Source organism: Lontra canadensis, unplaced genomic scaffold (assembly GCF_010015895.1).
Source record: "Lontra canadensis isolate GAN:19392208 unplaced genomic scaffold, GSC_riverotter_1.0 scaffold20, whole genome shotgun sequence".
Classification (NCBI taxonomy): Eukaryota; Metazoa; Chordata; class Mammalia; order Carnivora; family Mustelidae; genus Lontra; species Lontra canadensis.
The window spans coordinates 6,878,391-6,895,494 of NW_022631014.1; the positions used below are offsets into that span (position 1 = coordinate 6,878,391).

Below are 17,104 nucleotides of genomic sequence, written 5' to 3' on the forward strand. Positions count from 1 at the left end.
TATATTGATCTAAGAGAATGTAAAGAGTCAACATATCTAGTGTACAAGGGTTATTTCTGCATAGCTAAAAACTAGCCTTTTACTTATCATTTCTTCTCCATAGGTTTCTGGCGATGATGCCTCTCATTGTTTCTGAAGAAGATGAAAGCTCATTTGTCGGGATGCATTCACAGGATGTATCTGCATTTAGTGATACTGGAAATAAGTGTTGCTAAGACACTTAGGTTGGCCTTTTAGAAACCCCGTATTTCTCTCTAGGTGGAACAAAAATGAGACGTGCAAAGAAAATTTTAAAAAATAGATACCTGTCATACTGTTGGGAGTCATAGGTTAGTAATCATTCTGGACCTTTTTTTTCACTGACACCTCCTACAAAGAAAAAGACAAGAAAAAAAAATACCACAGGTTATAACCTGTATTTTCCATAATGTTTTTGTTTCAAACAATATCACACTCATTAATTAGCTTGAGGCAGTTTGTTACTCTCAACTCACAACTAGGGAAATTGAAGCATTGGCGGGCTCTGTGATACGTGTAAATTTACAAGACGTTTTAACTATAATCTCAGGGTTCCTTCTATAGATACATCTTTAACATCATTATTTTTATTCAAGATTGCATGTCTGTTTTTCCATCTCAATTTCAAGAATGCTACCAGCACACTGACTTGCTGCTTTTCCTGAGAGGGGCTAGGATAGATTGGGATCTTCAGTCTAGATCCTTCCTTCTCCAAGTGAGGAGGGTCCATCTCAGATTCATGCAGTGGCCTCCATCCCTGCTTCCAGCTCTCTCTGAGGCCAACCTGTGTCCCTCCTGTCCCTTCGAGGCTTTGGTTCCTCAATCTTTCCTAAGCAAAACAATTCCTGTGTTTACATAAGCTGTCCGGTTTCTGCCACTTGCAACCAAGAGTCTTGACTGATAACACCAATATTAAAATAAAATATTAACACAAATGTGTCCAAATAGTTTTGTTCCCTTTTTATGATCTCAAAGGTGAAACTATAAAATCCTAGTTATGTTCTTGCCATACCATCAAGTAAAAAAAAAAAAAATCTTTGTTTTCAAAATGTCAATTGAATAGGCATATGACCTACAGAAAGGTATTGTGTATGAAGTAGAAAGTACCCAGAAACAAGAGAAAAAATCTGATTAAGGCTTTAAAAATATTGTCACCACAAAATTTAGTACTAACTTGCTTACTCAGTACTATTCTCATTTAGTATTACCATTACTGTAACTGTACGATTATCATTGCTAGAACATTAATAGTATACTAGTACTGTTATTATCATGGTACTTTGGCAATTGGTAGTATTTAGTGCTATTTTCCTTCAATGACCTCTTGAGTTTTATAATGTAATTTTAGGAAAGTCCAATAACCCTCTTGAGTAGGCAGGGGTCTGGGGCCTCTTTTCCTGGCTATCCTGTGACATAGCATGGGGTCAGCGAAGCGCCCTATCTTGAGGACTGGGTACAGAGAAGATCCACCACAGCCTGGGGCTCAACAGCTGGTTATTGAGATCAAAGGGGAAAACAAAGTCCAAAGAGCTTAAAAATTAAGAAAGCTGTGTGTGTGTGTGTGTGTGTGTGGTCACGAAAGGAAACAAACTCGGTGAAGGCTTGCACTTGGTAGGTCAGTGAGGAGGAAGTATCAGGTGACGATGTGCCAGAAGGCTCCTCTCCATCCCGGAAGGGCTGAGTCATGGTCTGCACATCACTTGTTCAGCAAGTCCCACTGCTCATGGGCAGGGAAGAGTCCTCAGTGAGACCCAACGTGGTCTGAGTCCTGGGACCATCAAAGGTGAAGCTCCTCTCCCAACTTCAGCATCTCAGCACCAACTGAGGTGGAGAATGGCACTCAGTTTAGCCTCCTAGGCAAGCTCTACTGGAATGGAGGACATTCCTTTTACAGGAATCATTCATTTCTTTGGTCAGTCAGTCCAGAAGCCCTAATTGAGGGGCTACTCTGCTCAGGCAGTCCCCCAGGCTTTGCCCAAAGACAGCCCCTGGGCCTGTCCAGCAGGGTCTGCTAATGTAGCAAGGGGAGAATCATGTTTAAAAAGGCAAGAATGTACACAGGTTTCCCCTTGGGCCTGGGATACAAAGGGGGCAGAGATCACTTCTACCTGGGACTATCCAGAGAGGCTTCTCAGTAGAGGCGATCTGGACCTGAAGGCTCTCGTCTTCACTAGGCCTTTCCACAGGTCATGATTTAATGCTTTCTTCTCATTCTAGTGATCGAGGCACAGGGACTACTCTGGGTAATTTTTTTTTGAAAGATTTTACTTATTTATTTGACAGAGAGACACACTTTGAGAGAGGAAACGTAAGCAGGGGGAGTGGGAGAGGTAGAAGCAGGCTTCCAGCTGAGCAGGGAGCCCGACGTGGGGCTCGATCCCAGGACCTCGCAATCATGACCTAAGCAGAAGGCAGGTGCTTAATGACTGAGCCACCCAGATGCCCCCATGTAATTTTTTTAACTAATGCAGTTTTAAGGAGAGTTTGAGTATCTAAATTGAATTTTTAAAGCTGCATGGCTACTGAGACAAAGCAGACCAGTGAGAGGGCTACAGCAGGTCTAAGGGAGAGATGAAGGCAGCAAGAACTAGGATGGTGGCTGCAGAGGGTGAGGGACTCAAGTGACATTAAAGAAGTAGAAATAATAAGACACTGGGATGGATGCTATTTGGGCGTTTAATACTGGGCTGAAAACCAGGAATACACATTGGTTAAGATAGAGGCTATTGGCCCCAAGGAATTTATAATCCATTTTACCAGCTGTCTGGGAAGGCAGAGCCCGCTGGCCCGGAGCGGCTAAACATACCAGCCGCATACGCGGTGTGCCAAGAGGTGGTATGGAGAATCGCTCAGGGCCGTGCCTTCTGCCCACTTATCACTCTCAGTCCAATGCCATGTCCCTTAGGTGAAGCTCATTCCCCTTGCAAGAATGGAAAAGTGGACATTCACCTCCAAAACACCTAAAATGCATTTATATTTAAAAACATACAAAGGATAGAGAAGTTGTTATTGAGTTATCTGAAACTGGAAAGCATACAGCATTATTACAAACACGTAGGAAGTAGGTCCAGGGACTCTGGGAGACACTGAGTTCCATGCAACCTACTGTGAGCTCAGAGACCATCTTGGACTGCGTGGATGGAAATGTAGCCTAGAGGACAACAGTCAGGCCATGTCTGGGCTGCTGTATTTTAAGAGAATGCCTCAAGTAGAATGTTCAGGCTGATGGAAACCACATCTTAAAGAAACGTAGAAGGCAGTCACATGAAGGTTAGGGGATGATCTTCGAATATCTGAGGAGCTGTCATGTGGAAAGAGTTCAGGGTGTTAGTGGACAGAGGATGGCCGGAGAGGTGCTGCTGGGGACCCCTGAGGGGACAGGGGACTTTCTCTGATTGATAGAAGGTGCACATCTCCAGGCAGGAGAAAATGCACAAAGGTGCACCTTCTCCCGACCTCGGGCTGCTCTTGTTCTCAGGACAGATCAAGCTTCTCTTGAGAAGACCAGAGTCTTTATTCTGCAACAAAGCGGGTGCCAGATGTGTAACATGGTTCCGGGGATTTGCTAAAGGTCTGCTCCATGCTTCCCCTTAAAGAACTTTTCTTTCTTCTCTAAAGCTTTATTCCTTTAGCTCTGCAGATCTCAAATGCTCAGGGGTAGAGATGGGGGGCACTCTGGTCTACTTAAAGAATATAATGAAAGTTACAGTCCCCTTCCCTTGAAAGATGGGTAGACGATTTGGCAAATATTTTCAGACTTAAATTGGTAGTACAAATACAACCTATTGAATAGGATGAAAAGGAGACACGCTGTTAGGAGTTAGTTGGACAGTTAGGTAGTCAGAGCCAGGGACCCCAACAAGAAAGTATGGAGGCAGGACAGCTAAAACAGCATTAACATCCTGCTTTGCAGCTTAGACAGGACCTCACCAGCATTCTGCTTTGCAGTCTTTGCAGAAATGACTTCTGCAAAATGTCCTAAAATAAGACAATTAACCACAAAGCATTTGTCACTATCACAGCCAAGAGGCAGTTAAGACATAAGCTCTCAGATGTCAGCAAAAGAGACCATTAGCATATGGATGTTAACCTAATGGGTAGACAGATAGGTGACCAAAGCCCTGATTGGCACAGCACAGCACACCCTGATTGCTTAAGATAGTTTCACAAAAGAGCTCATAAAACCCCCTCAACATAGAAACTCCAAGGGCAACCCTCTTTTGTCCCCTCCATCTCCAGGAGCTTTGCACTCTTGCTCAATACACTTTGTTTTGCTGCCCACCACTCTTCGGATCTACTTCTACATTCTTTGAAGTGGCGTGACCAAGAACCATGGGCACTAAAGGCAGAGAAATCCTCCAGTGTGAGCTATTTTTGGTCAGGGGCAAAGCAAATGGGACCTACAAGCAGTAGATCCCTTTGTGGGTGGAAGAAAGGTGAGTTTCAGAAAAGCAAGGCTGGAGGCTGAAGAGGAATTCTCTAATCCCAGGATTTGGTCTAGGGACACTCCATTTATGCCATCAGACACCTTCACAAGCTCTAGATCATTTGAGATGAATTATTCATGTTGCCTGCTCCTGGAGGGCTTAGGTGAAGAACCAGCATGTACCTTAGCAGCAGAAGAGTTGACCAGAGGGATAAAAGATGTGGTTGGAAGCACTGAGGAAAGGGTGATTAATTCTATCTATATGAGGAGGACCCACAGTGACATTTGAGCTTGGCTTTGAAAAATGAGCTAGGATATTTTCCAGGAGAAGAATAAAGAGTATGGCCCATGATCAACAAAAGAACAAAATGTAGAGCATCTTGGCACAGGATACATGATTTGGGGTGGGGAGGGAAAAGAACATTCCCAAGAAAGAAACTGCAAATATACTTAGGGGCCAGATGGTGAAGGGTCTTGAAAGGTTTGCCATGGAAATCAGATTTCATCATAAGGGAAATAGGGAGCTAGGGAAGGTCCTGAAGAGAAAGACCCAAGTTGAGAAAGGTAAGTCTGCTGTAGTGTGGAGAGGACTCCTCGGGAGCCAAACCCCTTTGGTGGCACCTCTTTGTGCAGAATCACTGCTATTTTTTTTTTTTTCCTGTCTTAGTGTTCAAGGTCGCAAAGCTAGACTAAGGCCAGAGAGAATACCTCTAACTCTATCTTGGAAAACCCCAGTGCAGTTGCCCAGACTGCGCAATATTTTGTCCCCTGTGTTTCCTTTTTTTCTATAGAAATGACAACATTAAATGGACAACTGTAAAAATTACTCCTTGAAAAGTCTTTCCATATGGACCCAGTGAGTCATTGCTTATATAGTCTGTACATAATTAACATGAAACCCCACATCTCCCTCACGTCTTTATATCAACCTTTTCTGAGGAGGGTGCTGGTAACCTTTTCAAGGCCATCTTTCTTTCTTTCTTTTCTTTCTTTCTTTCTTTCTTCCCTTCTTTCTTTCTTTCTTTTTTAAAGATTTATTTTATTTATTTGACAGACAGAGATCACAAGTCGGCGAGAGAGAGGAGGAAGCAGGCTCCCCACAGAGCAGAGAGCCCGATTCGGGGCTCGATCCCAGGACCCCAGGATCATGGCCTGAGCTGAAGGCAGCGGCTTAATCCACTGAGCCACCCAGGAGCCCCTCAAGGCCATCTTTCTTAGTGTGATTCTCCTTGGACCTCTCAGGAGTGAGGGCACCAGAGTATCATGTGGCCTGATGCATCAGAACAGTGAGGTAAGAGCCGCCTGGGTGGTCCAGTCATTAGGCGTCTGCCTTCGGCTCAGGTCAGGTCCCAGGGTCCTGGGATTGAGCCCTGCATTGGACTCCCTGCTCGTCAGGAAGTCTGCTTCTCCCTCCCTCTCTCTCGCGCTCTCCCCCTGCTTGTGCTCCCTTTCTATCTCTCTCTCTCTGTCAAACAACAGCAACAACAACAACAACAACACCCAAAAACAAAACAGTGAGATATACAGGACTTAGCAGATATACAGCCCTCATGGGCTGTCCAAGGAAGCCATGAGTGCACTGGGGGGTGGGTTGGGGTAACATTCACAGGCAAATCTCTTGATTCAGTTCAAAATGTCAGATACCTGAATGTTAGGTTACCACAGACTCTAAGCTGCGACCATTAACGCCAGGAAGGCTCTCAAGGGAGGACACGCCCACCCTCTCACCTGACATTGGCACCTGACACAAACATAGATAATCCATTCTTCCTAAATAGAAGGATTTTAGAGATCATATCAATATGAGTAGAGGGCAATGCTTGTGGATGTGTCTTGAAGTTGTGTTTACCTAGCAAACAACTGTTTTTACTATGTTTATTTGGTATTGTGGGGCATAGGGCACTATCAGACTTTATGAGATGGGACCAGAGCCCCCTGCCCCACTTGGTCCCCACTCTGGCCTTGTCATTACTCTGTGGCATCTGGAAACACAGCTGGGTGAAGGCAAATGGCTGTTCCTTCAGAGTGGTCTGCACCTCACGCAGGAGGACAATGAGGTTGTGAGTATCCATCAGGAGCCTTGTGCCCCCATTTTGAACATCCTCTCCCTTCTGGAGTTTCCCTCTCTATCCCCTGACCCTTATAGGGAAGGGCCCATTTCCATCAAAACTTTAGCTCTGACATTTGGGAAACATTTTTAAGAACAAGTTCAAGCCCAGGTATAGAGGAAAGACCTCCAGAGTGGGCATCATTGGGCATCATTCCAGATGCTTTCTCAACTCAGTAGGCTGGCGATCTCAGATGGCTCCTTACCTCTCTGAGTTTCATTTGTAAAAAGATGTCAAAATTACCACCCTTCAGGGTTATGATGAGGACCAAGGGGATTTAAAAATGCTTTGTAGATTTAAAAGTAGGACATCAACATAAGGTTTTGGAAGATTTCACTACTATTGTAGTCACTATTATGATCTACTGATCTCCTAGCCAGGCCCAATCATCCCTATGTTGTGAGAAATTGGAACTGCTATCTGGCCTCTGCTTTGAGGTTACCCTGAGATGGTTTAAAGAGTTACAACAGCACAGAAGTCCACCTCCCTAGATCCCATCATCACCAAGATAAAATGGAGGTGAAATTTCTCCTTTCTTCCCTCTGCCATTCTCCTCTTTCTAGACTTAATTTTACCTTTTGGGAATTTTCTTTCCTTTCAAGGTTACCTTTCATGGTCACTTAAATTTGTTATGGGGAACAAAGAAGGTTGGGTACCAGATGAATTTGTCCCCAAGTCTATAACTTCCTAAAACAGCCCCAGTTGTCCTTTGCTGAGGTCTTTGCATTTTAATAGTGAATCTAGGTTCCAGTGAAGTGAATATATAATAGTTGAATATATGATGATAGTAATAAGAGGTCAAATAGAAGAGAATAGAGCCAAGGCATAATTCAAATCATACCACACTGTTATCCACCTTTTCTACCTGGTAAAACTAACCCTACTTGGCAGTGTTGTGTAAGAAAAAAATCAATAAGGGGAACAATTTGAAAAGCCAGCACAGTTAGACTGGGAATGGGCTGATTAAAATGGAACACAAGGCTGCGATATAGATGTGGAAAAAAGTAGTAGCTTATACTTGTGCTGTGGCCCAGACGTTCGTCGGAGTGGATCACCTCTAGGGGCAGAAGGAAGGGACAAAATTCCTCTGCTGGATGTGGTGGGCAAGCAACTAGGGTCTCATGTAGGGGACATCAGCAAATGACTATTGAATGGCAAAGCTATAATTTTCATTTGGGATTTTCGGCAGTCACTGAGAAGTTTGGAGAGTGAGATAATACAACCAGGATCTGTGATTGAAATTGAGCCTAATTTGCTGTGGCTGATTTTTTTGTTCTTGGTAAAATGATTAGCCTTGATGTCTACCCCACCCACCTCTTTTAATTCATATCCAACAATCTCTTTGCGAGGCTCATTTCTGCTCTTCGTTTTAACCTATGTTCATGCCAAATACTTGTCCCTTTCTCTCTCTCTCTTCCATTCTTTTTCCTTCTCTCTCCCAGGTAAAGTCACTGCAGCATGGAAAGAGGGTGGGTCCTGCCAGTTACCAACAGAATAAGTCAGGGGATGTTCAAAGTCAAGAGTCATTGTTCTCAGGGTGGGGACAAGGTCATCCACCTCAAAGTGGAATGTTGACCCATGGTGGTATTCTTCAATTCTCACGTGCTAGGTTCTGGGGCCACAGCCTGAGTAAAATCCTGTTTTCTGCTTTGAGGACTAAGTGGTAGACAATGGAAGGAATGGGGTTCTTGGTCTTAGAATGAGGTTTAAAACAAAACCCCCCTGTGAATCTAAAATCATCTGTTACATTCACTTTATCATCACCCTGAATGGAACTCGGAACAATTTGTAGCCACATAACGTAGTGACAGAAAAGTCAAGTAGAAAACAGCCAGTAGAAGTTTTAGGAGAATCAACTTGACGCTGCCTAAGTTTACAGCGCACTTGCCTCCAAGCTACCTTTCTCTGCAGGGGGACCATCATCTCTGAACGTTTCTCAGAGAAGAAGCTTGTCTCTTAAGAGGAAGCAGATGGGTGGTTTGAGGAAATGTCTGACATAGCAGGAGAAACAGCTTCAACAGAGGCCCTGTTGGCCAAAGCGAGCAGTTAAAACTGCCTCTACTGACACCTGGTGGAGAATAGGTTAGCTTCCCTGTGCCAAGGGAAATAAAGTACGTGTGCTTGTGTGCTTGTGCGTGTGTGTGTGTGTGTGTGTGTGTTGAAGGCACTGGAAACGAATTCATCATGGCAGGGAAATTAAATAACTCCCGAGGAATGAGGATACCATGCAGAACCACCAGATGCTTGAATATATAATTGTGGTTGGGTGACTCACTAAGACACATGCATGAAAAACAACAAACGAGAATGTGAAAATAAAACATTAGGACTGAAGCAAATGACTTATTATTGATTTCTTACAAGTGTTTGATGATGAATAAGGCAACAACAACCAACAAGAACTTACTTCCTGCACCCGTCTCCCCACTCTCCAGACCCCAGACAGTGTTTGACAGAGAGAACATCTACATCCTGAGAAGATGGTGCCACCCAGACTGGGCTTGTGCTCTCTGCCTCTGGAATCTGCCGTGAGCTCCTTGCAGATATTTAAAAAAAAAAGATTTTATTTATTTATTCGACACAGAGAGAGAGAGGGAGCGAGAGAAGGAACACAAGCAGGGCGAGTAGGAGAGGGAGAGGCAGACTTCCCGCTGAACAGGAAGCCCGATGCGGGGCTTGATTCCCAGGACTTCGGGATCATGACCTGAGCCAAAGGCAGATGCTTAACGACTGAGCCACCCAGGTGCCTAACCTTACAGAATTTTAATCCTCAGGGAAAAATAGTCATCTTCCCTAAGGAGGTCTTATGAAGACTGATTTGCCCCTAAAATTACTTTAAAAGGAAAACAGAATTCTCCTAACAAATATCATTATAATTGTTTACCACTTCTTAAATGCTAAGTGTTTACCACTTCTTGTTTACCACTTCTTGTTTACCACTTCTTAAATGCTAAGGGGGACTATGTTACACAGTTCCTGTGGAAAGATAATTCATACATTTTACATTGTCTCCATTATCCCCTTCCTTGGGCTCCTGTTTGTTGTTGCTTGATGAAGGTCCTTTGGGCCAACTTTATTGGTAAAGGCAATGGTTTCTTGTCAAGTGTCATGTGCATAGTACAGCACACACAGCTGGATTTTGCCTTTTAACAATCTGTTTTAAAGGCGATTTTCAGGAATGCACCAGAGCAATTACTAGTTCAAATGTGTATGAATGAATCCATTGCACTTAAGTCATAAAGGAGGGGCTGGGGCACTGAATGAGAATTTAGCATTGTTATTTCAAAATAACGACAGGAACCGTAGTGAAGGGTTGAGGCAGGGAGCTGGGATGGGCAGATCCAGGTGGGAGACAAGAAGGAAAAGCCCCTGAAAGATTCACGTAGTTCTAATTTCCTTACGTTTTTTTATTCCTTGGTATTTAGGTTAAAGTTAGAATGTATATTTCTTCAAATGAGCTGACTTGAATGTATGATTCTGGGAAGAAAAAGTGTGTAAGTCCACATATCCCTCCTCCTGGAGTTCTGGGACACAGAGATCCCAACTCTCTCAGTTCATGACACCTCGTGTTTCAGTAATTTGTTCACAGTGACCCCAGGTCAAAAGAAACAAACTTTCTATTTTTTAAGTAATAAGATCCAAACAGCCTAACAGTAGTGTGTGATGTCTGACAGTCGTTGCTGGGTTTCCCTTAAAAATCAAAGACATTCCGTGGTGTAACCACGGGTCTGCCATGGCACTCCCAGGGTGTCTTGAGCATGAAAACAGCTGTGGGGGTAGGTCGCCCTGCTGTCACTCTCTTATCCCCTGACGCCATTCACCTGCTACTGTGAGTGGCTAGGAGTCACTGGACAGCCCTAGTCTTTTATGTCCTGTCTGATTTCACAGGCCTGCAGAGAACGCTCTGCCCCTGCCTCTTGCCATCCTTCCTGATGGTGGCAAAATCATGGCCACCGGGGTTTATCCAAAGTGCACAGCTAATCAAAAACCATTAGCTATGGACCAGAGAACACATTTTAAAAAGTGGCAACAAATCCATTGCACCTTACCAGTGGACTTCTTGTACTCAAGCCACACTCTTCCCCCTCTCCTGGCTCAGGTGCTTCTTTCCTCAGCTTCTCAAAGTTGGCCCCCAGACCAGCAGCATCTCCCAGGAATGCTGTAGAATGTAGATGCTCAGGACCTAACCCAGATTCACTAAATCAGAAACTCTGAGGGTGGGGCCAGCAGCCATGTTTTTGACAAGCCCTCCAAGTGATGAGTCTGGTGTGTGCAGGAGTTCCAGAACCTCTCATGGCTTTCCAGCCTTCCTGCACTTGCCTGCTCATTACCCAAGATCAGAAGCTAAAAGGTAGGGACCACCCCTTCCTGTACCCCCCGCTGGCCCAGGGATCAGCACGTGTCAGGTACTCAAGACACACTTGTTAGTCACCGAAGCTAGGGCAGCTCTCCTTCCTGATCAGGAGGGGTAAACACTGGCCTGGCCTGTACCTCCGAGAGGGTGCCGACGTTGCGTCTAAATCAGCTCGCATTTCTTCTGGGCTGTATTTTCCATATTTATAAATCAGCTTTCCCTAAATTCTCTCCAAGATTTTTACATTCCTTCCAGCTCAGGAAGCCAAAAACGAGATGCCATGATTTAGCCAGTGTGTATCCTGCTGGGGAGGGGGGAGGGCATTTCTGCATGTTTCTTAAATTCCATCCTCCCAGCATTGTGATTATTTTCTGAACAATAGATTGAGATTGCTGATTCATGCTCCGCTCACGGCAGCTCCAGGCATCTTTTTCCCCCCGCTGTACTTGTGCCAATATAACACAATAATGTTCTATTCATCTCTCTGAATTAAAAATGCCAACAGCTCAGATATGCAACTGAGGGGTTCCCCCCCACCTTATTTAAAGTCTTCCCACAAATAACACATTTTGAAATATTATACGGCATTCACTTTGAGCCATTTGGCTCGGGCAAGGATGGTTAGCCCTTATCTTTTCACCAGCCACTCCTTGCACAATGCCAGGCACACCGCATTTATACAGTTGAATGAGTCACCTACTCACTTCCTGAGGTTCAAACCTTATCCTTCTATTCCGCCCTGATAGATGACAACAAGCCCTCTGTCAAGTGCAGGGAGAAAGCCCAGTTCTCACATTCAGGCTCACGTTTGGATCCACTCAAAGAAGGGGACTGACATCCTCAAGTTCCATTCCTCAAGTTCATGCAGCCTCAGCCTGCTGGCACACTGCCTGCTGTTCCCGTCCTGGCCTTCCCGCAGCCGTGAGGTCTCTGGTCCCCTCTCCGCTCAGCCATGCCAGGGGTGGCCAGGGCCAGCTGTGAATTTTTGTTTCCCAGCTGCAGAGTGGAACCGGTGAGACCGCTTAGAGCTCCTAAAACACTAATATCAACCAGAGCCGCGTAACGAGTCACCTGGGTGGGTTTGCAAAGTCCCAGTGCCCAGTGTGTATCCTCAACCAGTTAGATCTCAGTCCTCAGTTTTGTAAAGCTGCCCAAGGGGTTTAGATGTGCAGCCAAGGTTGAGCACCACTGCTCTAAAATAGTGTCTGGGGGCGCCTCCCTATTCTGCTCTTGCTCCATTTGGATCTCCTTTCAACACGGAGGTCGGAGTGGTCCTTTGAGAATATATAAGTCAGCAGGTGAGCTCTCTGCTCGAAAAGCTGCTGGGGCGCCCATCGTCTGCCCCATTTGACTCTCTGCCATCGTCTCCTACTTTGCTCCCTACTTCAGCTTCGCCAACCCCTTGTTCTTCCTGGAATATGTTATCCTTGCCCCCCACCAGAGAGAGTTTGCATGGGGATTGTTCCTCTGCCTGAAATGCTTGACCCCCAACACCCGCTCAGGTCCCTCCCTCACCTCCACTAAGTCTTGCAAACCTTAACTTCGCAGAGATGCCTACCTTGACCGCCTGCTCCTTGCTGACTTGCCCTTCCCTGTGCACTGGCTTCCCCACTCCCCTCATCCTGCTCTAGTCTTACATTTCCCACAGTATATAGCATGTCTTAATACGCTGCACACCTTACTTCTTTTCTTCTTGTTACTTATTGTTCTGTCTCCCCATGCTAGGAGGTCAGCTCCTTGTGGCCAGCGGTCTTTGTCTTGTTCACCCATATCCCCAAGTGCTCAGATAGTGTGTGGCACACGGCAGACCCTTAATCAATACTCGTGAAATGAAGAACGATGTTCTCTTCCGTAGGTGGTGGTGGAGACGGGGGCTGAATGGAGGAGGGAAGGCTCAGTGAGGCATGAAGAAAATGAATTTTCTCAAAAATGACAGATTTTGAGGGAACACTTATCATTTGATTCTAATTATAAGTCAAGGGAAGGGACCGCCAGGCAATGTCTAGGTTAAAAAAAATCACACAGAGACAGAAAGCTGATGGGTGGTTATCTAGGGTGGGGCAGTGGGGGTGCGTGGCGGGTTGGCTCAGGGACGGGAGTGACTACTAATGGAGCAAGTGCTCTTTGGGGGTGATGGAGATGCCCTAACAGGAGATTAGGGTTAGAGCTGCATGACTCTGTAAAATACTAAAATCCGCTGAATTGTACAGTTTCAGTGGGTGGACTCTGTTGCGTGAATTATGTCTCAATAAAACTGTTAAAAGTGCACACTTAACAGAAGCATCCAACAGTGTCATATCTAAAGCTGAAAATGAAAAAGCTGTTATTATTTCTTATCAATCATCTGGATTTTCCCTGGCTTGAGTCCGGAATCAGAGCTGGGATAGACTTCTTAGCCCTCATGGGTTGTCAGAGACATCTATTAGTCAGTAAAGAAATGCAAACCATATTTTTGAGCAAGGTTTAACTCAAGAGTAATTTATTTGGATTAAATGCCATTCCCTTAATAACTTCCACACCTCCCCAAATTCTGGTCTTTTTCAGGACCAGCAGTTTTGGAAAGCAAGCAGCCACTTTGTGTGCAACAGAGCTTTGTACAGATGGACACTTTGGAACTTGTAATGACAAGAAAGACTCTAGCCATGTTGACATTTACCATCTACGGATGACCACTTGTTCCACACATCACAGAGTTTTGTTTGTCTGTAGCTGTGGACTGAGATGCTGCTTGGCCAGCAGCCCTATGAACTTCTTTCAACTCACTGATGTTCTGGTTATCTATGAACATGTATGGAACAATAACAGCATGTTATGATTAAAATGATGGATGGCAACAGCTCAATGAGGACCATGCTCCCTCCCCCGGGGAGCTCAAGAGCAAGCCCTGTTAGGCTAAGAAGGGCAAAACCTTCCTTCTGCTCACCTGCCCATTTCTCTGCTCACGATCTTGACATGAGCTTGCCAAGCACAGAGCATCTGGTTGAAGGTCAGGACGTCAGGAGGCTGCTCAGAGTCCTGCCTTCAACCATTTCACCAGGCAGTCCCTAAGATGTGATAAGGGTGCGAAACAGGAAGTTTCTTGGGGACTGCTAGGTCTCCAGGAAATTCCTGAGGACACAGCCAATATCTCATCAATAGCCAAATGAAAGGAAGAGACATTTACAGCTGTTTTCTGCTCATTGATGAAACAACGGGTTAGAGAGACAGAGAAACTTGCCCTGTTTCTCCCAGCTGGTGAGAGGAGGAGTTGGGATGCGAACCCAGAGCAAGTGTTCTTGATTGCTGAGACACTGCTTCCCACCCACCATATGCACATCCCTCAGCTGGGTGCCATGATGGGCACAGGGATGACTAAGTCCTCCTCGTTCCCTCTGCCAGCACTGCCCAGTGACAGAGATGACAGAACATAATTTTAACTAGGATGTCATGTTTGGTACTCTCGTAGAAGTGCAAAGGGCCATGGAAATGAAGTACGTGCGGGAGAAAGAGTTACCAAAAAACCCCAACTCTTCAAAACATAGATGCTCTGCAAATCATTATGCCATCCTTGCAGTGGAGATCATGTCAGTCTTCCTGGTCTAGATCCAGCTGTGAACTGAGGTTGTGCATAGGGTGGGTGACTGGGCTAAAATTATTCTGAACATGCAATCTGGATGCTTGGACAGAGTATCTACATCAGCCTGTTTTAATATCCTTTGTACGCTTTCCTATGGGAAAAAGACAGTATATCTCTTACAGAGATGTTAGGACGATTAAATGAGTTGATATAACAGAAGTGTGCATTTACCAAGTGCCACCCACAAGCTAGGCCTGTGTTCATGTCTCTGGAGTTCCTGTCTCTGTTACACGTAGGATGGGCCCTTACGTGTAGTAAGTGCTCAGTAAATGTGAGTTGTTATTGTTATGTCTCATTAATCATAGATTCTAGAAAATTGGTTAATGGCATAGGGTTCTGGCCATTCTGTTGCACATTGAGAGAGAAGCTTGCATGCTCTCTTCCTGAGGTGACTGAGGTGGATGGAAAGGGAGTCAGGGAGAAGAGGGTTCACTAAGTGTCATTGTTATCTGGGGAGAACTTGGTTTACTCCATACAATATTAGACATACTATTTGTCAGGGCAATTTTTTACAAATTTTTTACAGAACAGTTGGCAACATAAGGAAACCATGGGCTTTCCATTCTCTAGCCTGCTACCGTATAAAAGATTTGATGAGAGGATAACTCTTTCTCTGAGGGCAGCAGCATTTGTAAAACTGACTCTTTTGAGCAGCATTGAAACAATTAATGAGTACCATTTGGGTATTCTCTGTTGGGACTTCAACTAATGTTTTCTCTGTGAGGGAACATTTACAGCAATATTTTTCTACTTCCCCTCAAAAACATAGTTTTCATCTAAAAATGATTGTCTTAATGGCTGTGATTTGGTACCCTTCTGTTTTACCATCTCTAGGGTTATGAAAAAGTTTATTGTAAACAAGACCCACTTGGTTACCCATTTTCTTATATGAAAGACACTGGGCCTGGCTCATCAACTTGCCTTGTTGATTTTACCAGCCAGAGAGAGAAATGAAGCACAGGATTTTCAGGAGAAATAAATTCAAGTGATTGGAAAACTAAGATTTCCAGAAAAAGGGAAGTCAGCCAGTTTCTAAAACACCAAAAAAATAATGAGATCCCACATGAAATGCACAAAATGTGTACCAAGAGCTACTGGGAGCTCTTCTTAGCTCCAGCACAAAGGCCAGCTAGACCCAACACGGGCCTTGGCTTTGTCGTAAAATCTATAACAAATACAGAATTTCTATTTGTATTCAATGAAATGGAGTAGAGAAAAAAAGATTATGATCTTTGTGTTAACATGTTAATATATGTCTCACCATGCCCCTGAAGACGTCTGTATGGCTCCCTGAAAAGTAAGGATTATAATGACGTCAATAATACTGATAGCATGTAACATTTATTGAGCGCTTGCTGCATGCTTGCCATTCTGGCAAGTGTCCTACATACAACGCCTCCCTTCATACTCACCACAATCTATGATGTGAGTGACCCATCCCTATTCCACAGTCAGAGAATCTAAAGTTATCAGATGTGACCCCGTTGCCCAAGGTCATAAGGACTTTTAAATGGGAGAGCCAGGAAATGAAACCAGGTCTTGTGGATCCAGATTTTAGATTGTAAACCACTACACCTGCCTGCCTTTTGCAAGAATAAGAGGGGTTACATGCATTCATAGGTTTGTTTTTTGTTTTTTTACATAGGTGATACGATCTGATGTTCACAACCTTCATTTTATTATATCTTTTTACTAATGAGGACCCTGAGGTTTCGATGGTAAAAACTGGAATATGGGAAAATCAAAGTTATGTCCACTGACCCCTAAGCCAAGTTTGTTTTTGAAGAATCTGGGTTTAAATCTTTTCTAAATGGAAGGTCTTGACCGTGAATTGTTGATATCGTTACCTATGAAGTTAAAAACGGAGTGACAATCGCACCTGTGGGGTATTTAAAAAATATATATATACAATTTCTAGCTCAGAATATTAGGCAGGTGAAATTTTAATATCTACAACACAGGGTTTGGACAGGTTGACACAAATGATTTGAAAAGTTCACTCGTGATGAGTCTGAAACTCTCTCACATGCCCAGCATCAGCGAGACACATATTACCTAAGAAGCAGGCAGACATTTCTTGTTAGATGTGAGACATTTTCTGAGTTCAATAAAGGTTACGTGGTTGTTCAGAAAATTAGAAATTCTATTAATAATCACTGCTCCACTTGATTGAGGACATTGTTCCCATTATTCTGTAGTTGAGTTCAGGAGAATAGGTCTTACAAATACACCAAGTGGGAAGGAGAGTGTGAAAATGATCGGTCCCCAAGTCCTGACCCCTCTTATGCCACCAAGCTCAGTCCCATATCAATGCTGCCAGAAACAATTATAAAGGGCTTACCAATGAATAGTTCCTTCATAAAGGAAAGGTGCTTTTCGTGAAATGCTAAGAGATAGCTGGAAATGGGACATTGATTGTCGCTCAAAGGGAAAGTTTGGAACAGTACAATGGACAAAGCAGGCTGACTGCTCCTTACAAAAAGGGCCGACTTTCCCACCCAAAAGCTGAGTGCCAGCTGGTTCCCAATTGCCCCTCAGATCCAAAGCCACCCTTCTGTTCTCTGTTCTGTGATTCTGGGGCT

General features: G+C 44.4%; 1 protein-coding gene across 6 annotated transcripts in view; it reads right to left on the bottom strand.

Annotated features, from left to right (window-relative positions):
- The window catches only part of THRB (thyroid hormone receptor beta), a 366,959-nt gene that overhangs the window by 100,895 nt on the left and 248,960 nt on the right, over nucleotides 1-17,104 (bottom strand). For all 6 annotated transcript variants that reach the window (XM_032860972.1, XM_032860974.1, XM_032860971.1 and 3 more), the window contains one exon: nucleotides 306-369. In XM_032860972.1, coding sequence (XP_032716863.1) covers nucleotides 306-327 — 22 coding nt within the window. In that variant the 5' untranslated portion in view covers nucleotides 328-369. The remainder of the gene's footprint in view (nucleotides 1-305; nucleotides 370-17,104) is intronic.